This window comes from Adiantum capillus-veneris, chromosome 18, assembly GCF_014529385.1.
Source record: "Adiantum capillus-veneris isolate H3 chromosome 18, ASM1452938v2, whole genome shotgun sequence".
In the NCBI taxonomy this organism is placed as follows: Eukaryota; Viridiplantae; Streptophyta; class Polypodiopsida; order Polypodiales; family Pteridaceae; genus Adiantum; species Adiantum capillus-veneris.
In genome coordinates, this window is record NC_140948.1 from 19,085,029 (window position 1) to 19,109,446 (window position 24,418).

The 24,418-nt window shown below is 43.7% G+C and overlaps 1 protein-coding gene across 1 annotated transcript in view; it reads right to left on the reverse strand.

Moving 5' to 3' along the window:
* The window catches only part of LOC147435308 (tRNA ligase 1-like), a 238,268-nt gene that overhangs the window by 117,984 nt on the left and 95,866 nt on the right, over positions 1-24,418 (reverse strand). Inside the window, exons 9-11 of the mRNA XM_086488390.1 lie at positions 1,485-1,555; positions 1,271-1,411; positions 980-1,131 (exon numbers count right to left, since the gene is read on the reverse strand). Coding sequence (XP_086344516.1) covers positions 980-1,131; positions 1,271-1,411; positions 1,485-1,555 — 364 coding nt within the window. The remainder of the gene's footprint in view (positions 1-979; positions 1,132-1,270; positions 1,412-1,484; positions 1,556-24,418) is intronic.

Genomic DNA, 24,418 nt, shown 5'->3' on the forward strand with positions numbered 1-24,418 from the left:
TACTGTCTATGGAGAAGATATGTACTCCACGAAAAAATGGGGGATTGAACATTCTTAATATTACATGTATTGGCCCGGAAACCAAATTTATTGCTCCGGTCAGCAGAGACAACCTTGAACACAAATGTTGGTGTCAATGTGTATGCAAATGACGTCACATAGCTTTGGGAACTGGCAAACTTTTGCTTGGAAGGTTGTTTTTGGGTGATTTCAGGGCCATATCCAAAGATGTCCTTTTGCTTCTTCTCGGAAAGAGATTAGAAAGTTCACTACTTGGCACGCCCAAGATGCTCACTCTTTGAGACTCGAAGGTTCACATTGGAGTGCCGTTCTCTTTCCAGATGCATTGGCCTCAAAGTATGGCTCCCGTTTCGGTACTTCCTTTTTGTTGATAATCACATAGTTCAACTTCCAGAGGAGCTCGTTGTGCAATGTTTAACCATACACTGATCTGCTAGAGAGCTCCTGGGCCCAAAACCAGTCTTAGCTAAATCAGTGCCTTCCAAAACATTGGCTAAAATTCGCCCAAAAACTTACGCAGAAGCTGCCACATGTCATCAGTGGAAATTACACCAAATTTTACAGAAATCTGCCACGTCAGTTGTATGGCCAGCCATGCCATATCATCACTGGTTCTCTCGCTATGTCTATCTTGAGCCATGCCACATCATCACTTTTGAGACATGAGCTTAGTAGCTAAGCAGAGAGAGAGAGGGTGAGCACATGGGCAAGCTGGATTTTTCGTTCATAGATTCTTTAGGCCTTTGTTCAAAGCTAGTATTACATTTCACTTTTTCTCTCTTGAGTAAAAGGAAACCCTCTGATGTCATGTCAATCAAATTTTCTGGAAGTAACAAGCATCCCCAAAACCCGTATGTTGTGTACTGCAAAAGAATCATCCCTAAAAGAAAGTGCCTAAAGCAGGTCAATACTATGAACTATGTTGTATCCACCCAATGCTTATTAACACTAAAAATACCTCATTGCAGTCTGATACTTCCGGAAAACAGAATCATCAAGAACATGGATTGTCATCCTATAATGAGTTTTCTGCTCCTTTGCATCATAACCCTTCACATGGCAAGGATACCGAACGCGCATTTTTCGATCTTGCAAGAACCTGAGCATTTCCTGCAGTCAAGCCTCAAATCTTAGGGACATTTCGCACCCTAATTGTTGATCTCGGATCTGATTACATCCAACTAAAAGAAAGAGCAGTCTAGAGACCTTAGCGCTTTTACAGATTAATTGGACAGATTGTTACATTTACCTGCAATTTTCTGGTCACGTGATCAAGAGGTGTTGCTTTCAGGAACTTCGGTAGAAAAGTGCTGTTGGATCCTTCCGATGTCCAATCTGACCAGTCCGAGCACATGTCTTGGCCAATGCTTTGAAGCAAAGCTTTAATTTGCTACAAAACGAGACATAATACTTCAAAATCTGCACAGTCCAGCTCTGTAACTCCAGACACACCCATTGCTTACCTCTTTCTCGCTGATCATGTGCTGAGCACAAATCGTACGCAGGCCCTTTTGTAGAAGCAATTTACTGGAATCTAAAGAAAACCATAAAAATGTGACCTCAAATGACAAATGTATAAATGTGACAGAAAACATCATAGCAGCTTCTCTTTACAAAAGTATCACAGTACCAATGCAAAGTAAGAAATCTTAGTACTGATACAGGAAAACATAAAGACAGTCACCACCGAATAGAATGTAGTATTACTTGCTTCATGATAGGATGCGGTCCGCATGGTCTCAACAGGGTGAGAGTAACCGCATCAATGGCCAGGATGCATCTGACTCTCCAAATTAACCAAGCTGCCAGGCTGCTGATTGACTTTTAAAGGACACACACGAGTCGGCACGGCACCACTTGGCTTCTTTATGCCCGCAGCCTGCTCGTAGTCAAGTCCAGGGGCCGACATGCAATTGCACTCCAATAGTAGATGCCTGGGTAACAAGAAGCCACACCTGGCCAACAAGAAGCCACTCCCCACTAGACGGCACCACTTGGCTTCTTTATGTCCACAGCTCGCTCATAGCAGGTGCAGGAGCCAGCATGGAATTGCACCCCAAGAGTAGATGACATCCAAAACTTAAGATGCCAAGCACTCAAGGCCAAACTTGCTGGACTTTCGAACGCTCCTAAATGCAGTGTTGTTGAGCCTCATGGAGCCACACAAGGGAATGTACATGCAGTGGGACTGCCCCCGTGGGCTACGCACAACCCAAGCACAAAAACCTTTGTTTGCCATGAAACAGATAAAGAGAACACATTCTTTCACCCTTGAGTTGCCTAAAGACCAAGACAATCAGTTAAATTAGATGAGGAATCGATAAGGTATCATTTGTCACCCTCAGTCCAGTACATCAGGCATATTTCTTTTTATAAAATACTTATGTAAAATGTCACGGAAACGGAGGCGTGCACTTAAATACTTCTGTGATTATTTGATTAGATTCACGTATCCACACGGAACAGAACTTGGAACACAACGCGGAAAGTGAACACACCCCCCTTGAGGAGATTTTCTACTAGTTCTGAATTATTACAACACATAAACCGGAAAAGTTTACTCTTCCCTGTCCCGAGGGACTATTCTCAAGCATAGAGATGCATGTATTATGAGCCAATTTGGCTGAAATTTATCATATCTGCAGCCAAGAGCGGCTAATTCTGCTTCGTGCTGGAATGTTCTTGGCGGGAGCAATCTCTATTGTTGTCTGCTCACTTATGTGGTACTAGAACGGGGGCACCTTGACTGGAATTGACAACGAATTCGAAAGCCCAAATGGTAGTGGTACCAGCTTATAAGGCCTAGCATAGGATTTTTCTAGAGAGAGAGAGAGAGAGAGAGAGAATGAAAATGAAATGAAATGTTATATTAACGTCTTCAAAAGGCTAGAGTGACCTATGAGACCAGAAAGTTACAAGGGTCTGATACAAAGTCAGAGTAACAAAATAACAACATAACAAAACAAAAATACTACAGAATCCTAAGTTGCTAGATGTAAACTAGGTAAAGTGAGCAGCTGGCTAGGATAGCTAAATAGTTAAATCACAAGAGATCCAGCATCGGTTGCTGGCGGATCTCACCAATCTCCTCCATGGTCAGCAGTCTGACCGGGCGTCGTGCATGCCTGGCCAGAGTGATTGGAATCTTCTAATGTAGCCTCCGCCGGTGCTGTGTAGTCCTCCGCACTCGTGGGGGCCTGGATCTCCCTAGCTCAATCGCTCGGTCGATTAGTGTCCCTCTGGTGTGTGACGAATGTGAGCTTTCCTATGGGAGTAGCTCCTCCGGATGTCCAGTGTCTGCTCTGAAGAAATCTGTGATCCGTCTCTGAGACTGGCTAGCCTCTCCACTCATCAGGCTATCTTTGTGTCTGCGCAGCTCGAGCAAGAACAAACCCAGGCATCTCCGATCCTCGTATCCCATGACTTAGGAGAGTGCTCCAAAACCCTCTCTAAACAGGCAATGGAAGCGGTCTCGTATCTCGTAGTAGACAGGGCAGCGGCATGTGTAATGCAACTCTGACTCGGGCTCCATGTCACACAAGGGGCATATCCTGGCCTCTGCTGGTACTCCACTGTATCTCCTAGTCTCAATCCACAGCTCGTGAGAAGATGTGCGTATCTGGCCAATAGCACATCGTATCCCATGAAATAGGTGGGTGTCCATGTATCTGGGTCTTGTCACAAAACCGTCCTCCACAAGCTGGAGAAGATGCTCTCTGTAGAAAGCCATCTTCGTGCCAAGCTCCTATGCTGGTTGTATCCATGTCCTCCTAGTGTCTAGCTGAGTCAAGTCTTGGCGGATGAGCTTGGTGATCTCGGACTATGTAAGAGTGAGAGATGGTGCATCCAATGAGTATTGAAAGGGTGGCAACCTGTCTATGCTGAACCCATGTGCCTGAAACCATGATGTCATCTCCCCGTACCAGCATGCCGTATCTCCCTGATAGTCGAGAGGACTCAAGTGCAAGGCAGGCATATCTGTCTCTGGAAAGTTCCCACATGCGGTGTATGAAGGAGACTGATCTGGTGACCGCCTCAACCACTAGTGGAGGGGCCGCTAGCTCTGCTCGGATAATGGCACATGGTACTGAAGCCTTAGCTCTAATGAGCCACAAGATCATAGAGACAAGAGGTTTCTCCATGCTCCCCCATCCATCAGTGCGACCCCGACCTCCCGTGAGGATCCAATGAAGGTCCCCATATCTCAGCTCCATAGAGCAATGCAAAAGCCACTAGAGTGTAAAAGAGCCAGAGCTTCGTCCGAGGCTCCTCAAACTGAACCTGTGAACACATCCTCTCCAATCTACCCAATGCTGCATGGGCTCTAGTCAATCTAGTCTCTGTTGCTTTCCTCAATGAAAAAGTAGCTCCACTAAAAACCACTCCAAGGTAAGTGTAAGCATCTGTAGACTCCACCGTTTTCTTGCCGTATGTGAATGTAGGTGCCGACCTCCTAATCCACTGTGGGGTGGTATTAAACATCCTAACTTTGGTTTTACCAAGGTTGACAGACAAACCACTTTCATGGGCAAACCTATGCAAAGCATCCAAGTGACGTTGCATCCCCTTCGGAGAGTCGGAGATCAACACAACATCATCAGCATATAACAATAGTGGAATCCATGTCCCTACCAACTGTGCACCCCTATCACCATCGCTCTCAATGTAGTCTGCAACCTCATCCACATACATACCGAATAGAGTAGGAGAGAGCGGGCAGCCCTGCTTCACCCCAATAGTGGAGAGAACCGGTGTAGATAGACCCTCAGAGGTGCGTACATGCCCTACTACTGATCTATACAATGCCATGATCCCCCAAATGAGCTCTGTGGGTACTCCCATCTCCTGTAATTTGCGCATCAATCTAGCTCTGGGTACTGTGTCAAAGGCTTTGCGGAAGTCCACACAGCTACAATAGATCCGTCTCCCACGAGATCTGCCTTCCTCAATAAATGCCCCGAGTGTCAAGATATGGTCAAGAGTAGAAAAGCCTCTCCTAAACCCTACCTGCCCAGCTGCACGCATTCCTTCCCTCTCTGCCCATCTACTCAACTGCTACTCGAGAATGGATGCGTACAACCGTGCCAGTGTGTGTCCAATCATGATAGTGCGATAGTTCCCAGGCTCCATAGGGTCTCCCGACTTGAAGATAGGTACAATCGTAGATAGGCTCCAAGTATCAGGCAATCCCTCACACATGGCACGGTTAAACATAACTGCTAGAAGCTCTGCTAGCGGATCTCTGGCATGCATGAAATGCTCAGCCACTAAGCCATCATGATCATATGCTCTCCCAGTCCTCATCCTATCAATGGCTTTTCTTCACCATCTCAATGGTGAAAAAAGCACATGTGTGTGGACATGGATCAGGAGGGTCGGGAAGGGCGGCTGTCCAAGTACTGTGTACAAAGATGACACGTACTGACCCGAGGTCTCTGTATAGGTAATGGCAGGGGGGGGGGGGGGGGGGGACCGCTCATGAGAGAGCTGCTATGGATCCTGCTCTAGTCGGGCCAAAAATGCCCTCTTCTTCCGCCGCACTAGGCGTCGAAGGTCAATCTGTGACTGTCTGTGAGTGATGTCCCCCAATAGCACCTCCCTCTGAAGTCTAGCTCTAGTCTCGCGGCATTCCTCATCATACCAGCTGTTCTGAGGCATGCTCCCTGAACGGCGTCTCTGCTCACGTTGGGTGTGTGGGTATGCCTCTGTTTGCTACATCATGTAATGTCTATGTCAGTATAGTAGTAAGCTCCTCAGTGCATAGGCATCTGTATATCCCGTCTATGTATACAGAATCCATCTTCCGCGTGAAGGTGTAGCGAGTAGGGACTGCTACCGGTGGCCTGTGTACTACACTGAACTGGAAGGAGATGGTCAACAACACAAGAGCATGATCCACTGCCACCCCAACCGGTCTGAGCCCAACTGTGAGATCATGGATACTAGAGACGAGACTCGGCTGTGCCATGACATAATCCACAGTGCTGGCTCCATGTCTGTGTGGAAAGCATGTGAAACCTCCGCAGCAGGAAATCTCTGTAGGCCATTCAAGATGGCCAGCCCATGTGCAGTGCCCATGTCTATCAAGTGTCACCCATACTCAGTATAGTCCACATCCTGTGATAGTCTGGACAGGCCCGTCTCTACAACATCTAGCTCTCTCAGCATCTCCTATGAAGTATCGTAAAATACTATCTAGTGATGGCCCGTCCTAGCATTGAAGTCCCCTAGAATGATAATGTCACCATCTCTAGAGAACTCCCATATGTCATCATCCAAAATAGAAAAGGGGGACTGTCCTCTGGGTGATGCATAGGCTGACGTACTCGGGAGAAAGTAGCAAATAGCAATGTAAGATATATGCCTGTCTCTGCTCTCAATCTCACCCACATGTACCTATCCTGCTCATCCCTGCGGGCTATATGTATCAATGGCTGCAACTCCTCTCTAAATAACACTGCCACTCCCGCTGCGCCTTGTCCTCTGTGCTTTGATCGCGTCTCTTGTCTGTAAGCTGTCTCCCATCTGTATCCACTGATGTGAGGCATAGATTGCCCAAGAGCCTGATGTGTCTCAGAGTAGAAGATGATGTCCTCTTCCAGTAAAACTATCCTCAAAAGCACCCACATCAAGACGCATAGATCCATTACGATTCCAGGCAGCAACTTTGAGTGTGGTCCCATAAGTCTCGCACCGTCATTGGAGCGTCGCTCAAGTATTACCACTCTTCCATCTCGGTAAAAGACAATCTTGCCTTTTCCCCTTGCCGCTCTAATCTCTGGCATTACCTCCTGCATATGAGCGATCAACGAGAGGGTAAGATCGTCCTCGAGAAAGATGCCCGTCTCTTTAAGAGTTTGCCTTTTCTTCAAAAAGACCTTCGCTTCCATGGAGGGAAAACGAAGGATAAGTGCCCTTTCTTTTGAGGTTTCCCCATTGCTTCCATTTTTCTCGTTGCCCACTCTCCAGGCTCTTGTGTGCATCGGCTCATGAACCCCCAACAAAGCCATGAGTTCTTTACCTCTCCGTCCACATTATCTTTGTCTTTAAGGCCGCAAATTCTCACATGTAAAGCGCGCGCACGTCTTCTTTGCTCCTCCTCTAGTGTCACATTAATAATAGTGGTGTGGACGTAGACGTTATTTCCTTGCCTTTTCCTTTCTTAGCAACCTCGATCCATTTCTCGGCTTCGTCCGCCTTCTGTTCAGTCTTTGTAATAACATCTACCCAAGAAGTCGTCATCTCCTTGTGTTGCTCTTCTCCCTCTTTGATGGCTTGTATTGCTCCTTGATCGTGTTGATTTCTTCAATTACTGAGGGTTGCAATTCCCCCTCTTCCAGTGGGTTTCTTGTTGTCGTGCTTCGGCGAGATCCTTCTTGAGTGACGCAATCTCTTCCTCCTGAGCCGTCACACGATCTTCCCCTGCATTTATCTTGCTTTCTTGGATCATCACGCGTCCGTCGAGCATATTTATTTTTCCCAATAGGTTGCGGTTCATATTGGTAATGGTCTCCGTCATTTCCTCTTTGCATTTTTGAATGGTATCCTCTAAGGGGTCGGTCTTATCATTCTGCTTCCTCATGCTTAATCGCCGCCCGGAAAACGAGAGCCACTATGCACACATGTTTCAACACTATGCACACCGGATCATACATTTTGCGTACCCTTGCAATTTCTGCAAAACAATCTCCAATCTGAATTTTTTGGATTTACTTGAATTTTCTGTATTTCTAAATTTCTGTCTGCAACTCTGAGCATTTCTGAAAATTTCCGTGCAGAGTGATTTCGAAATCCCTGTTGCAGATGGACTGTCAGACTTGTACCTGCCCGCAGGGGGGGGGGGGGGGGGGGGGGGGGGGGGGGGGGCCCTGGACGAAGGGGGCTGTGGGTGGTGCAGCAGGCGGACAGCAACCAGCAGCAGCAACGTGGGAGTGGCGCGATCAGCAGCACAGGAGCAGCCTAAAGTAGGACGAAACAGCTGCAGGAGCAGGGCCTGAACGGCAACGTGACAGGCAAGCAGCACAACAACAGCACGACAGTGCAATGGACGCAGGACAGAACAGACAACAGCCTTACGCGAGAGAGGAGCAACCTTGAGAGAGAGAGAGAGAGAGAGAGAGAGAGAGAGAGAGAGAGAGAGAGAAATGAAATGAAATGAAATGTATTATTAACATCTTCAGAAGGCCAAAATGACCTATGAGACCAAAAGGTTACATGTGGTGAATCTAATACCAGGTTTGGGTACAAAAAGTACAAAGAACTGAAAAGAAAATAGTGGGTAGGGGTGGGGTGAAAGCTGATACAAGGGGAATACAAAGGGTGAGCTGATACAATGGAGCTCTCTGACAGTCGAGGCATCATATACATATACATCAGTATCCAAAAGGCTATAGAGATTCAATGTCCTCCAAGATAGGCACTCTAGAGAGAGAGAGAGAGAGAGAGAGAGAGAGAGAGAGAGATGTATCGCAAAACTGCAAGCGCTCGTTTTTCTAAAACCCATGCTAGTTGCTGTGTTTTTTAGTCTTATTTTAATGTTAAGCATTTGGCCACTTTCATACTAACCCAGCCACTCATTTTTTTACGTTTTAAACCTTAAAAAATGAAAAGCAAGCGTTAAAACTCGTGTTTCTGATCAATCTCGAGCATCAATAACTCAACCAATCTCATGTCTCTCTCGACTTAGTCTGTCGACTCCCGTCGAGACATATTTCCACTTTGTCCGGCCGGCCACTTTCTTGGGTGGCCACTGTAAAAATAATAGATTATAACTTTCCTGAACAAACTGGGACACCATCTTATTCGTGTGCTTGTTTTGAACTGTTATGCACTGCATCCAGCTATTGTTCTACTTATCATACTATCCAGACACGGATAAATTTCCAAATGGAAGATTTAGGGTCGTGATAGAGGATCTCACGTAGGAGCCGATCCCATACCAGTCCACAAGGCTATGGATGGAGTCACTCTTGGTATAGTATCTTCAACATTTCCATTTACACTACTACAGACTGAAATTTTTGCGACCTTGACTACTACTAATGAGGGAAATCCTATGGGTCCTACTACTTTGCTACTATGCCTCAAAGCATGGCATCTTTTGTCATCTACTACCACTGCGACTGTACGGGGACGGTAGGTAGTCACGGTGGTACACCGCACATTATAGGGTAAAATAAGCATACACATACGAGCTCCACACCACGGCATCGGCTTCGTCACAATTGGCTCTGCCACCACACCCTCCTTACTCCCAACAATCTACCGCATATGCCTCACTCTTCAGGCACTTCCATGATTATCCCTTCACAGCTTCACAAGCTCCGCAGACAATGTTTGGTTCAACAAAGGGGACTAGGGTTCCATCTCCAATGTATCCTCTGCCTTGGGATTTGGTGTTTATCCGGGTCCATAACCACGGCCTTAGCATTAATACCACCCCTTTTATCCACATCAGCTTCCTTCAAATGGTCAATACATACCATGGCTTTATTTCTTCGGAGTACTGCAGCTTGCAATTTGGTTGTTCTCTATTGCTAGCAGTCACTCACTGAGATGGTGAGTGGTATTGTGGCAAGCAACCTATAGCTAGACTACAGTGTCACATGCAATGGAATAGAAGTTGATAGTTAAAGTTGGTCTTGGTTCACTCTTGGGCGGTCACTTGGCTGGTGGACCTAGTCATCAGCAATTTAGTGGACCAGAGGCGCTTGGCAAGGCACAAAGGAGTGGTTTCCGAGCGGACTTCATGGCACTCTTCCCGCATTGTTTGAGCCTCGACAACCCCCTTGTATCTTACAAGCACTTGGTCTAGAGCTGTGTACGCTGCCAGCTATTCTGTACTTGATATATTGGGGCTCATACTGAGTTTGGAGTTTATCTGGTTGTGCCCACTGCCTACTGCTAGTTCATTTTCTTGCTATATATCCTTTCAGTTATGCATTCATGTCTTTCGGTTGGCTTGTCGTTTGCCATTGAGTGAGATTTCATTGTATATTGCACTGAGGAACACCCACATTAGATATAGTTTTCCTCCCCCAATATTTATTAAGCTCATAGATTCTACAGTGTAATTCGACTTAAATACAATCATTGTGGCACCTCAATGGTAGAGAAATGAGGTTAGTATGGTTGAAATGTAGGCCAGGCCCGTCATTTTGAGAAAGAGTTTTTATGATTTTGTTAATTATGTCACATCTCTTGAATCCATTAAGGCAAAATTTGTGGATAAGTATCTTGATATCTTCCCATGCTAAGAAGCAGTTAGAGGAGGAGTACACAATCAAGTATAGGGCATTTCCTCAGAAGTATCATAGAATACTGCTTGAGAGCTGGCCGTTCTGGCATTAAAGTCTCCTAAGAGAACGATGTCTCCATCTCTAGAGAACTCCCATGTATCATTATTCAATATGGAGAACGGGGATTGTCCTTTAGGTGAGGAGTAGACTGAGGTACTCGGAGGGAAGTAGCATATAGCGATATATAGAAATCTACCTGTCTCGGCTCTCATTCTCACCCACATATACCTTGCTTGCTCATCTTTCCTGATAATCTGTAGTAGTGGTTTCAGCTCCTCTATAAATAAGACTGCTACTCCTCCTGAACCCCGGCTACCTTGTAGAGATCTCTTGTCTGGTCGACCAGCTGTTTCCCATAAATACCCCTTCACAGGTGGCATACGCTGTCCCGGTATCTGAGGTGTCTCTGAGTAGAAAACTATGTCTCTGTCCCTAAAGCTGTCTTCAAAGGCACCTACATCTAGCCTATATGATCCATTACAATTCCACACCGCTATCCGGAGCGTCGCCCCATAGGTCTCGCACCGTCATGCTGAGTGCTTTTCCAGAACCACTACTTTCCCTCCTATATAAAAGGCGATTTTCCCCTTTTCTCTTGCTGCCCTGATTTCTGGCATCAACTCTTGCATGTATGTCACTTGTGCCAATGTAAGGTCATCTCCCAAGAAAATACCGGTTTTCTTAAGAGTTGGCCTCTTTTTTAGAAATTCTTTCCTTATTTCTATATTCGGGAATCAGAGAATAAGGTACTAAGAGCAACTTTATGTAGTCGATTATTGTTCTTTTTTATGAATTCAATGGGTGGGGTATCTAATAGGTCATTCTTCCAAGTAAACCGTTGGTCATAACCTCCCACACAAGGGTTATGGAGTGTAATTGAAGTTAAGGAATTGTACCGACGTAGAAAAGAAGCCGGTTGATGTTTTAAACCCTTGTCCATATGTTGGTTCTATTTTTAGGCAATTAGAGATTTCTTCCAAGAACATTTTATTGTTGAGGCTTAATATGTCATCCATATATCTACAAGTGTGTTTAGTTAGTGAAAGTATATGATAGTTGTTTTTGTCGCTCATGGTTTTGAAAAACCAATTGTATTCAAAGAAGGCCAAGTATAAATTACACATAAGAGGTGAGCATGACAAACCCATGGGAATGCCTAAGCTTTGGTTAAAGCACTGTCCTCCAAAAAGAATAGTGCAGTTATCAAGGACCAAAGATATATTTTTAAATAGTTTATCCTCATCAAAGTGTAAGGAATGAGAAGACTCTGTTTTCTTGATCCATCTAGGCTTTTTGGAGAGAGACATGTAGAAGAAACTATTCATTCTATAGCATGTTTAAAGGCAAGCTTAACCATTTGTAATAGAACATCTTTCAATCCTAATTCTCCTTCCAATGGTATGTTCTCATAACATTGAGTAATATCAGCTTTGAAGAGATGGAAAATCTGTTTAGAGAGGTTAAGAGTAACTTCTGTGGAGTTTTTTACTAGCCAAAAAGGGTTATAGTGTATTTGAAGAAAATTAGAGCAGATTTTTTGTTTAGAGACGTAGACAAATTCAAATTCTGAAAGTACTAAGTCAAAGCAAAGGGTGAAATCCTTGGTAATGTTAGTAAAAATACCATTCAAGGTATCAGATATCCATCTGAATTTATGCTTGTTTGTTTATAGGTGGAAAAGGGTACTGAAAGTTTGGTATCTTGAAAAACATAGCCTAATATATCTAGCTGTTTTGAAATTGTATTAGTGACCTCATACAGAGAGATGTTAAGTGTTGTGAATTCCTTCCCAAAAACCCGAGAGTAGGCTATTTTCCAAGCCAAGTTTTTGCATAAAAGAGTGGGACATTTTGAACTTTTATCCAGCCCTACTGTAAACCAGTCATGTGAAAGCTTTTGAAATTCAACAGCCAGTTGTGGTGTGATCCATGTGCTTTCAATAGGTAACCATTTATACGGTAAGAGCGAGATTTTTGAAAAAAAACATTTTTCAACCAATTCTGCTAAGTCCGGTACGAATGTCTTCTCCAATCGAAGAACACTGCTAAGTAAAGCTGATAGAGCAAGGTATGGATGTTTAGGAAAAGTGGGTGTGTGGTTAAGTCCTTTTGCTAGGATTTTTCGGATTGTATATTCCTAACCATACCAAGACTACAAGTACAGACATGCTTGCCATAAGTATCAAAATCTTTACAAAAAGGGATATATTTATCACAAGCACAATCAAGAACGATGTTGTGTCGTAAAAAATCATTACAGTAAACCAGATACTTAATAGGTTGTTGATACTTTCAACCAATCAGTACATTATCAAGTATTTCATGGTTTCCAAAAAGTAAGTCAAAACACTCACAAAAAAGTGCCTTTGAGTGTATCCAGTCCAGAAGTTCACTTTCAAAAAGACAACATTCGTAAATATACTCTTTGCAAGAAGTCTTTTTAGTAAGATGCATCCTTCCAAGAGGGCCAATAGCAATCTGCACAGCCTAAGTGATCATAAGTCAAGAAGGTGCCGGATAGGGGTGTTTCTTCCTCTTCCCCTAGTAAAGCTACAAGATTTTCCTCTACTAAAATTAGAGGATGAGCTAGGTGTCAGAAATGACTTGAATGAATTGGGGGTGGCTAGAGAGTTGGGTCTTTCCAGTGAGGGAGAATCATCGTCCTCAATACATGGCTTGAATACGTCCCAAGTTCATCAGAATTCAATTCTTTAAGGATATCCAAAAGAAGCCCACGAAAAATATTGAAAGCAATCTGAGAAATCACTAATTATTTAGCTTGGCCACCTATCCAAGAACAGATAAGGGATAGATAAAAGTCCACCGGCTTCTCAGGGAAGAGCTGGTCCAGATGGTTGAGGATAAACCAAATAGCACGGTCAAACCACGTACTACTGGATTCACACGATGCTTTAGGGTCAAGAAATTTGCAAGCACATTTAACATATGGTCGAAAAACATTCCAAATGCAAATAGATTCCATGTAGAGGTCAAGATTACTGTTAGCAAACTCCGTGTTCCCTTTTGTCCAAATGAATAGACATGTATTGAAAGAGCATTTGGAATGGTCAATAAGGTTAAGGTTGAAGGGGGCTTTAATGAGTTCTCCTTTGTTTAAGAACTGTCCTCCTTTCAGAATTCTGAGTCTACAATCCTCTACTGTGGAGGCAAGAAAATTAGCCAGATAGACCCATGTTTCACTACGAATTGGTGCCAGAAAGGCTTTGTTAGATAAAACCCAGAGTTGATGGTCCATACCAAAAGATTCAATTTCAATTTGTCTAACTGGTAGGAAAGGAAAAACCTTGGACACTTTGGGTACCATTTCCAAGAGATTAGAGTCACCAAGGAAGCAAAGATTGTTTTGAAATTCCTTGACAGCTTCAAGTGCTGCACCATCTCTGCAAAAGATACCACCAGTTTGAGGGACAGGTGTAGCAGCAGGGGTACTGATAAAAGAAGAATTGAGGCCACATAATTTTTTCAGAAAGTTAGATAATTCAGCCCCAAACGAAGAAAAAAAGGCCAGCTCTTGCTGACACTGTACAGAAAGTACAAGTAGTTGAGCTATGTAGTGGAAAATCATATTAACCCCATCTTTGGAGTCCTTGTCCAGGGTAGCCAGAATCTTGACCCAATCATTGAAAGACAGCATATGTAAGATAGATAGCTTTTTATCTCAGGCAAGAGCTGAATCATATATTAATTGAGAAGCATCGAGACTGCCACAATACATCTTAGAACAAGAGAGGTAGCCACAAAGAGGGGCTCAGATGATAGTTCCAAGGCTTGCGAGAGGGCAAGGGTTTGCAATAAACAAAATTATTAGTAAGTCAAGGATTACTTATGGTAATATGTAACACAGCATTTGGCTCGTCGAGCCAGAAAAGGATTACGGTGCAACATAGCCTAGCTACAGTTTCCATAGGTTGACCGGATTCTATTAAATTAATATTTTGCTGTAAAAATTGAATGGTAAGTGGAAAAGTTAACCACTAAAAGCAAAGGCATGTTTGTAGCAAAGTTGCCAAAAGCTTGCAACTATTCCTGGCTCAAAAACTAGCATTACCTTCTGCCTTTGGCATCACTCTGGCCTACTGAACTTACCTATAAATTGCCAGGTGCTCAATTTTCAATGCCGTCTGTTGCGTCTACCGCAAGGCTATACGTATCTATTATACGGAGTGGTGCAAGCTCTTCATCACCATCTCCATAAGCTCCTCTCTCTCTCGTGAAGAAGAAGAAGAAGAAGAAGAAGAAGAAGAAGAAGAAGGATACTCTCTCTCTACTTGCTTACTATCTTCTCTCTCGTTTCACGGTGTACGTGCTCTCCGAAAGTTTTGAATACCTCTATGTAACGCTAAGGCTTTTTTTGGAGAATGGTCCTTTAGGTAAAACCTAATTTGTTCTAAAATCCTTGTATGCTTCACCAAGTCGTGGTTTACTCTCATGCGAGCTGTCAATTTAAAATGTTTGTGATCCTGAAAGAAAATATACAATTACTCCTATAGGTTGGGCCTGCAATCCTTAAGCCGGCAAAGTCAGAGACTATAATAGCCGTGAGCAGGTATTCAGAACATTAACCTATGTAAGACCACCTAACACCTACCAACCAAAAAAGAATTTATAGACAGTGAGTCCAACCTAGAACTAAGATTCAGACTAGTTTCCAAAGCCCATGTCCTGATTGTTCCAAAAAGAATGAAAAAACTTTATGTATAGGACTTGTGTGTAGTTGTTTTTTAGTTAAATAATAAGACATAAATGAACTTTAACATTCAAAAGACAACTGACTTTAGAGATAAGGCAAAGATTAGTAGAATTATCTTTGTACATGGCATATAAGAATGAGGCCTCGTTCTAGTATACAATGATAGTAACCCATTAAAGAAGTACTTCCCAAGTAGTATGAGCCAATGTAATCATGGACAGACAATTGCTTCAAGCTAAAACAATACAAGAAAGGATAGAGTCCTCACCTGCATCCATTCAATCAAGACAACAGATACGTTAGTTTTGAATGCGTTTTACAGGTGTCAACGGACTATATTAGTTGTTATCCATGTCCAACTTACAACTTTTTTACTTTAAACAAACGTCCGAAGTGTAAATGTATTTCAATTTGTAAAAACTCTTTAGAGCTTGTAAAAAACCATAACTCCTTGGAATTATGGTAGCTATTAAATGTATGGTTTCTATATAACCCAATTTTTAATATATCTTAAATAGTTAGTTACATATGTATCATTTTGATCAGAAGGCCACCACCTCTTCTGATCAAGTGCCTTAATACCACCATTACTTCAAAATTTATTTTGTGCCTATTCTCAATCATTTTCCATCAAGATTTTACATAGCAATTATGTTATTCTTTTACTTAATGTGGTGAAATTTAGTCGGACAACTTTCCTAAACTAATCAAGTAAATGCGGTACACCTCTTTCCACTTCCATCTTTAAAACCATTAGTCAAAACATAGTAAATTCTGTCCTCAGCTTTAGATAAACCCCTCAAAAAAAACATCCTTCTATACTTTTAAACAGTTTGTCAGTTGCTTGGCTTAGACAAAAAAGCACTCAGCAAAACAAATCAACTCCTCTACATTAAGTTTGAGTACGAGGAACCAAAAACATTTGAAATTTGTACAACCTAGTGTAGATAAGCCATGTCTTAAGTGAAAAAAAACCATGAAATCTAGATTGTTTAGTCACGGCATCTCCATCATGGTATGCATGTAACTCATATATGCAATCACAGGCTCGTCGGACTCAACCCCTCTTTTTTGACAGTTATCACAACATTCCCAATCAGTGTGTAGCTATACCCTAGGTGTATATTGCCTTACATTGGCATTAGCGGACTAACCCCGCAGCAATATCCTAATCATTTTGAGTCAGTACGCGGAATAACGAGCACAAAACAAAGGCCACGGGCATATTGCCATGCTTGTACATGATGTAAGCAGATACTATCTAATGCCAATCAGCCCAAACCATCAAAGAGATGGCAAAAATTTCCAAAAATGCTAGTCCAAGCCTTGGTGTATGGAAACTTATACCCGTACAATCATACAATATACCTGGCATGTGAAACGGCCCATCATAAATCTATACAAACCTTTTTAATTTTCTCAGGCTAAATACCCTTTATGCCTAACAACAAAATTCTGTCGACTACAATAAAAAGATCAACTGCGTTAAAAAACCAGAGATAATACGGACAAGTTTTTAATACATGGTTGCTAAACATCAAGCCAAACCATTTTTCTGTACATCATATGAAAACCAGAATGCCAAGTGCAGAAAAACTAGTAAAAAGAAAAAACAAACTTTTATAATTTTCTCAGGCTAAGTATCCTTTATGCCTAAAGACAAAATTATGTCGACTACTGTAAAAAGATCACCTGCGTTAGAAACCAGAGATAATACGGACAAGTTTTTAATACATGGTTGCTAAACATCAAGCCAAACCATTTTTATGTACATCATATGAAAACCAGAACACCAAGAGTAGAAAAACCAGTATAAAAAAAAGAAAACAGAGTGTGGACCTCAGAAGCGCCCTCTTTTGCAACAACCTCCATGGTTAGACAGTAGGCAAGCTTCCAAAATAAACTCTCATCTCTCTTTACACCAACACAAACACCATGCAAAGAGACTAAGTGAGAGGCTCAGGGCCAACCTCACCATTATATAGTGTTTTGATGGTGATGCAGACCAGCAGTATTGCAACCGGCTGCGTTCCCAAAGTGTAAGGCTTCAAGCAGCAGCCGCCTTGGCCCCATAGGGGGACTAAGTGGGAGAGAGGAGATGAAGAACATCATTATGTAGCGTGCGGGTGCACAAAGCTTCTATGTGTGCTATACACTGTATGCGACAAGCGTGAACAACTCAATATGGTTTCTAGCGACGGCCGCCTTGGCCCCATAGGGGGACTGAGTGGGAGAGAGGAGGTGAAGAGCATCATCATGCAACGTGTGTGTGCATAGAGCTCCCATGTGTGGTATACATTGTAAGCGACAGACGTGAACACATCGATAGACTCAAGATCATTTACCACAATACTCAGTGCTGTTGAAGTAGAGTTTGAAGTACAATTCTTTGCAGTGTACGTTCCGCTAGGCATTGTTCTTTAGCTGGGGTTTTGTTGATGCATATCAAAGTTTCCGTGTGTGTTCAAGCGTCGTGAAGCTATGGATAATTCTTCAAAGGCCGCCTTTGAAATCAAAACCTATTTGTATGAGGACTTCGAGGAGGCCGGAAAGCCTGGAATGATCAGGCACCTACACTTAGAGGTGCATATTCCCATGCAGGACCTTATGGACCCAATTGCACAGTATGCTATGAATGCAGTCATCTTGTTTTCTCGGGGGAAATGCCTACTGAGTAGGATGTCGGGCAATGGGTTGATTTCCTTCTCAAACGTCAGGTTGTCTGTGGCGTTTACTTTGGTGCTCAAAGATTCTATGAAGTCTTATTGGCAGATACTGAAGCCAGAAACCTTTTACAGGAGATGTCTCCACTCTTTTTTGTTACGCAGATGACTCATGTTCTTTCGTGGGCACTGACAAAAGATTATCAAAGCCTTATCCGTCACGTGGGTGGAAATTGTTGATTTCCCTCGCATGTGGAGACACATTCTACTGATGTTGGTTGCGCAGCTTGGAAAGGTGATTTGTCCCTAATATTGGATGCGAACACCAATAGGTTTTGCATTCTTTGGGATACTAAGAAACCAACCCCTAGGAATTATGGTTGATTCAGGGGACCCATGGGTGGGCAAGCGTCCTTTTAAACTTGAATGGGGAAAATCTTGTTTCCGATGTGGCAAATTCGATCACATGCAATCTGAATGTCTAGAACTAGTCTTGCAACCCCCTCTCTCAGCAGTTTCATCGTCTGCCTCTGTCCCAATAGGCAAATCTATCGGTGAAGCTAAGAAAAATGGAGTCCCTACTGCTAATTATGTTCCCCTTGTTAATGCTAATAAGAATGCATCGTTCAAGCAACTCCCATTTAATGACAATTGCACGTTGATTGACGCATGGGAAAATGCGATGCACTCTTACAAAGATGTACTTCTTGGTGAGGCTTCCACCTCTCATGTAAATTATGTGGAAATGTTTCTTGCATTGAATGAACGGATGAATTCTGGTAGGGATGTGGTGGATGGAGATGTGTCCATGGGCACTTCTGCTTGATTTCTATGTTCATTTCCCTCTTGTACATATGATTCCCAATGCATAATCGCAACAAATGCATCTTATACAATGTGCCTGGGTTATGTAACCTTGATAAATGGCGACTAACCTGGAACTATGTATATACATGTAGGGTAGACATAGTTGTTATGCAAGAACATAATTAGGATGAGGTTGCTGGTCAGTGTTCTTATTTTGCGGGTTATTGGATTGTGTATGCTGGCTTGCATGATTATTGAAAAAGCTTTTGAAACTGTGCAGTGGGACTACATTGCTGCCACGATGAGGAGTCTAGGGTTCGGTCCTAGATTGGCCAATATAGTTTATTTCTTGTATGCTCGCAATACGTCTTCAGGGATCCTTGAAGGTGAATTGACAGAATCTTGGCCTCTTGGTTGTTCCGTTAGGCAAGGCTGCCCCCCTCAGTGCTTTGTTGTATGCTATTGCCACTCACCCCCTGTTGATGTTCCTTGATCACTTGACCTCCGCTAACCGTCTTCATTTGTGGCGAGCTCATGCTCACAAAAAAGGCTTGCGTTTGATGTCGATGGAGAAGCTTTGCACTCCTAAACGTTTTCGTGGTCTCAATATCTTGGATTTACGCATGCATGTTCTTTCTAGGAAGGCTATGTTGTTGTGGCGAGCTCATGCTCACAAAAAAGGCTTGCGTTTGATGTCGATGGAGAAGCTTTGCACTCCTAAACGTTTTCGTGGTCTCAATATCTTGGACTTACGCATGCATGTTCTTTCTAGGAAGGCTATGTTGTTGCCTACACTTGTGCAACAAACTCAGCCCTGAACTCTAATGTTTGCATAGCTGTGTCAACACGTTGTTATTTCCTCGTTTGGCCATTGGCAATCATCTCTTTGGGACGTTGTATCTGGCAAGATGGAAGGGCATATTCCTGGATGTCCTCTTGCTTCCACTCTGATCTCTACTTAGAAAGCGGTTATGATCATCTATCATGGAATGCTCGGCGGGAAGGATATTCGCTTTCTTTGGAGAGTCTTCATTGGGTCGGCCATTCTCTCTTACTTTGGTTGACCGCTCGCCTTGCCAGGAATACTCTCTCCTGTCGTGGCATTCGTGTGGTTGAGGATGTGGTGGATGAGGCTGAATACACTTTTGAATTTCCCTTTGCCGCTCGTCGTTATGGATTGGGCATACATTGCTGTCAGCTTTGGAGAGAACTTCAGCACATCTTGGTCAACTTTTTACCCATTTCACCTTTTCTTGATGGTGGTCGCATGTCTTATTGGAATTTCCGGGAAACCCCTTTTCAAGACATTTCTGCCAGTCGAGTTTATGCTCTTCTTCTATCGCGGCCTTGGCTTGCTGACCATTGTAATGCCCTTTGGCACATGCACAAATCTGATATGTGCTAGAGGAAGCTTCTCTTGGCCCTATGGAAAATCCCTGTGGATAAGCCACTTGCCTTTGAAGGAGCGATTCTTTCTTTTGGCGTTGTTTGTTTGGAGTTCTCCCTCGATGCACGTCATATCCGCCCTTCTTGTTGTGTCCATTGCTCGATTGCGAAAGAAAATGTTTGTCACCTGTTATGAGATTGCTTGCATTACTAGAGATTTCATTCGCCGCTTTTCAGCTTGTATGTGGCTCCGTTTTCCAACATGGTTTTCCGCAAACGGTTTTGGGCATTTGGCATTTTCTCGCCTACCTTACAGCGATTCGCGGTCTTCTTTATGTGGGTCGGATATCGTTATATATATCATATGTATATGGTATTGTTATATATATGATATGTATATACGTATCTATATGAGTGTGTGTCTGTATATGTATAGCTCAGCTAGGGGTTGCCCCCCCCCCCCTCTCTCTCTCTCTCTCTCTCTCTCTCTCTCTCTCTCTCTCTCTCTCTCTCTCTCTCTCTCTCTCTCTCTCTCTCTCTCTCTCTGTGTGTGTGTGTGTGTGTGTGTGTGTGTGTGTGTACAGTGTGCGTGCGTGTGTATGTGTGTGTTTGTGCGAGAGACCTCCTAAGCGACCTGTCTACCCCGCACGCCTACACCCTTAGAGCCCTCAATGCAGTAACGCGCAGCTAGCAATCAGTACTCTACACTGCTTGCGCGTGCATGTGTGTGTGTGTGTGTGTGTGTGTGTGTGTGTGTGTGTGTGTGTGTGTGTGTGTGTGTGTGTGTGTGTGTGTGTGTGTGTGTGTGTGTGTGTGTGTGCGCGCGCGCGTGTGCGCGTAGCATCCTGCCTGCAGCACACCTACAGCCTGCGCAACCGATTTGGGGGGATTTGGGTCGAGCAGCCAACACGTGCCCTGCCTACTAAAACTCTTCAAGGCTCAGCTGTTTTAGGGTTTCCGGACCAGCACAGAGAGGAAAAGGTGTGCAATTCAATTTCAGGCCTCTGTACAACTTGCGTTTTGTTTAGGGGTGTGTGTGTGGTTAGTGTGTGGCTTGCAGATTTACAAAAAAGATTGTGGCTTGCCAGAGTCAAACATAAAAACACCAAAAACGAGTGTGTGTGTGTGTGTGTGTGTGTGTGTGTGTGTGTGAGTGAGAGAGAGCTTCGCATGGATTCGGTTGAACAGTGTATGTACAAGCGGCGCAAAGCATGGAATCCTCGGATATGGATGCTTTAAGCCTTATCAAAGAATGTTTACATGAGAACTTCGAGGATGCACGTCAAGCCTGGGAAGAATCTGCTCCTATCATGGAAGTGTGCATCCCTATATAGGAGCTTATGGATCATGTTGCTCAATATGCACTTAACGCGGTGATTCTTCTTTTCCCGGGTAGAATGCCTACGGCTCACGATGTAGGCCAATGGGTTGATTTCCTACTCAAACGGCAAGCAATCCGAGGGGTTTACTTTGGCGCGCGAGGGTTCTATGAAGTCTTGCTGGCCGTCATGGATGCTCGGGATGCTTTGCTTAAAATGTCTCCTCTTTTCTTCAATATGCGGATGACTCATGTACTGCCCTGGGCTCTCACCAAGGACTATCAGAGTCTCATTCGTCACAAGTGTCCCGTCTAGGTTGAGGTGGTCGATTTTTCTCGCACTCGGCGTCACTTTCTTCCTTTGCTGGCTGCTCAACAAGGCAAAGTCATTTGCCCTCCTAAGCTGGACGCAAACACAAACCGTTTTTGTATTCTGTGGGACACAGATATCCCCACACCAACAGGTATTTTTCAATCGATGTTGGGGATGCAGTGGTTGGCAAGCGTCCATTTAAGCTTAAATGGGGCAAATTTGCCAATTCTTGCTTCCGCTGTGGCAAATTTGGTCATATGCAATCCGAATGTCCGGAACCAAACCTGCAACCACCGCCTTCAGCTATTCCTACTCCTCAACCTCACTCAACTTCGAAATCTTATGCAGAGGTTCAAACCAAAGGTGCTTCAACCTCCTCTCCGACAACCGGGGAGAATAAAGGCAAAGGAAAACAATTACAATTGTCTGCACTTTCTGCTTCTCCAAATATTAAAGACAAAGGCAAAGAACAGGTTTCAACCTCCCAAACTTGGATGGTGCCCAAGAAACCCGTTAAAGCTACTACATCCCGTATTCCGGCATCCTCTCGTAATTATGTGTCCCCTTTGAAGAATGTTGCTCAGAAAAAACTCCCTTGTAATGACAACACTTCTTTGGTTGAAGCTTGGGACAAGGTGGTCCGCTCTTACAAGGAAGTTGTTACAAGCGAAGCCTCTTCATCGCAAGGTGCCTTTATTTTCAATCATCCGTGTCCACGTCTTGACCCACCTCCTCAGGTGCCTGCAGCCGGGGAGGATGTGTCGATGGGTACTGGTACTTGAGTTTTCTCCCATTTTCCTATTTCCTCGCCCACTGTATATACCATATCAGAATGCATAGTTCTTTGAATTACATCTCCTATAATGTGCGTGGGTTATGCAATCACGACAAGTGGCGGCTAACCTGGCACTATGTACATACATGTCAAGCGGACATTGTGGTTCTTCAGGAGCATAACCAGCATCGATTTGCAGGACAGACTTCTTACTTTGCAAGCTACTGGATAGCTTATGCAAGATCAGCTGGCTATTCTGGCATGCTTATGCTTGTTCGACACGAACTCTTCCTGACCTTGGCTTTCAATGACCCAGCTTGGAGATGGATGGTCATCCAATGTATTGTTGATGGGGAAGTTTTCGAATTTGGAGGCTTATATGCATACATAGCTTCTGCAGATAGGGCACGGTTGTGGAGTGCTATCTCCTCTTATTGTTGGCATTCCAATGCATTTCTCTGTGGGGATTTTAATAATGCACCAAACCTTGCAGATAACACTACTGGGCATTCTCACATGCTTCATATAAAACGGCAATCATGGGATCAATTTATGTTGACCTGTGATGAGCTTGATTTGTGGCCCTTATCGCATGCAAGTGATCCAGGATTCACTTTTCAACATAATGCTCAATCTATGTATCACGCTCGGCTACATCGCAGGTATCTTTTTCACATGCAACAATATGATGACTTTGCATACGGAGGATTGATTATGCTATGTGTCTTTCGGATCATTTTCCTGTATGCTTGAAACTTCGATTTGGCTCCTTTGATGTCAATGATGGCCTACCCAAGAAGAGGCTTTTGCATGTCAATAATGCTTATCTTAAGCATGAGCCTTTTCGCGCTATGATTGTGGATATCATCCCGTCTTTGATCTCCCAGATGTATGTTGATATGGACATACGGTAGCCTGGTTCCGCTTTGTTATGCGTGTTCAATGTGTTATCCAAGATTATGGTAGGGATTACAATTAAGGGAACAGGTTAATCAGGCAAAGGATGCTTGTAGCAGATTAATGCACTTGGCGAATCATTCTTCTCTTACTGACACTCGAGTGACTGAGTTGTTTTCTGCTCACGCTATGTTTCGGCACAATCATGAAAGGAAATTGGCCAAATGGCAGACTCGAGCTCGACAGCAGGCTTTTGCAGATAAATGATGTTCTTCTAAACAATTTTCCCAGCATTTGCATCACTCCAGGCAATCTCAAGCTATACAGAGAGGTAAATTGCCATCACAGGAGTGGACCTCCACTTTACAAGAGCTAGCACTAGCTCTACATTCTCATTATGGCAAGATTTTTGAGACCCCTTCTTCTCCCACAAGAGAAGCTTGCCAAGTGCGTCACATGTTTCTATCACATGTTACTCCCATTCTTTCGATGCGGTAGGCTCAAGACTTGGAAGCTGTTTTCACCGAGTCGGAATTGCATGCCAGCTTGCTTGATTTGGGTCGATGGAGAGCTCCTCATTGGGATGGTCTCTCTCTAGAATTCTTCTTGTCTTTCTAGGATTATTTGAAGTTGCCTCTGTTGTTCATGATGAATATAGCTTGGGAACAGCAAGAACTGCCCTCCTCTTGGAAAGAAGGTTTGCTCAAGCTGATACCTACGCATGCATTGTGTGAAGATTTCCCTCATTGGCAGCCTATTACACTCATGCCTATGGTATATAAATTAATGGCAAAAATGCTAGCTAACCGACTCAAGTGCTTTCTTTTGAAGGCTTGCATCAATCTCAGTACGGCTTCATTCCACGACGTCAAATTATTGATAACCTCGCGAATGTCATCATTGGTATGGGAATATGCAAAATATACTCGACAGGATGTCTTGGTCATGCAAGTTGACATTGAAAAGGCATTTGATATTGCTCTTTGGGATTATATTGCAATACCATGCAACACTTGGGATTTGGGCCTAGGATATCCCGTGTCGTGCTTTTCTTGTATGCACACAGCACTTCTGCAAGCTCGCTGAACGGATCTCTTACAGAATCTTTGCCTTTGGGACAGTCGGTGAGGCAGGGCTTCCCTTTGAGTGCTTTGCTTTATGCGATCGTTACTCACCCCTTGTTTATGTATTTGGATTCCTTGACTTCCATTGGTAGGCTACATGGCCTGA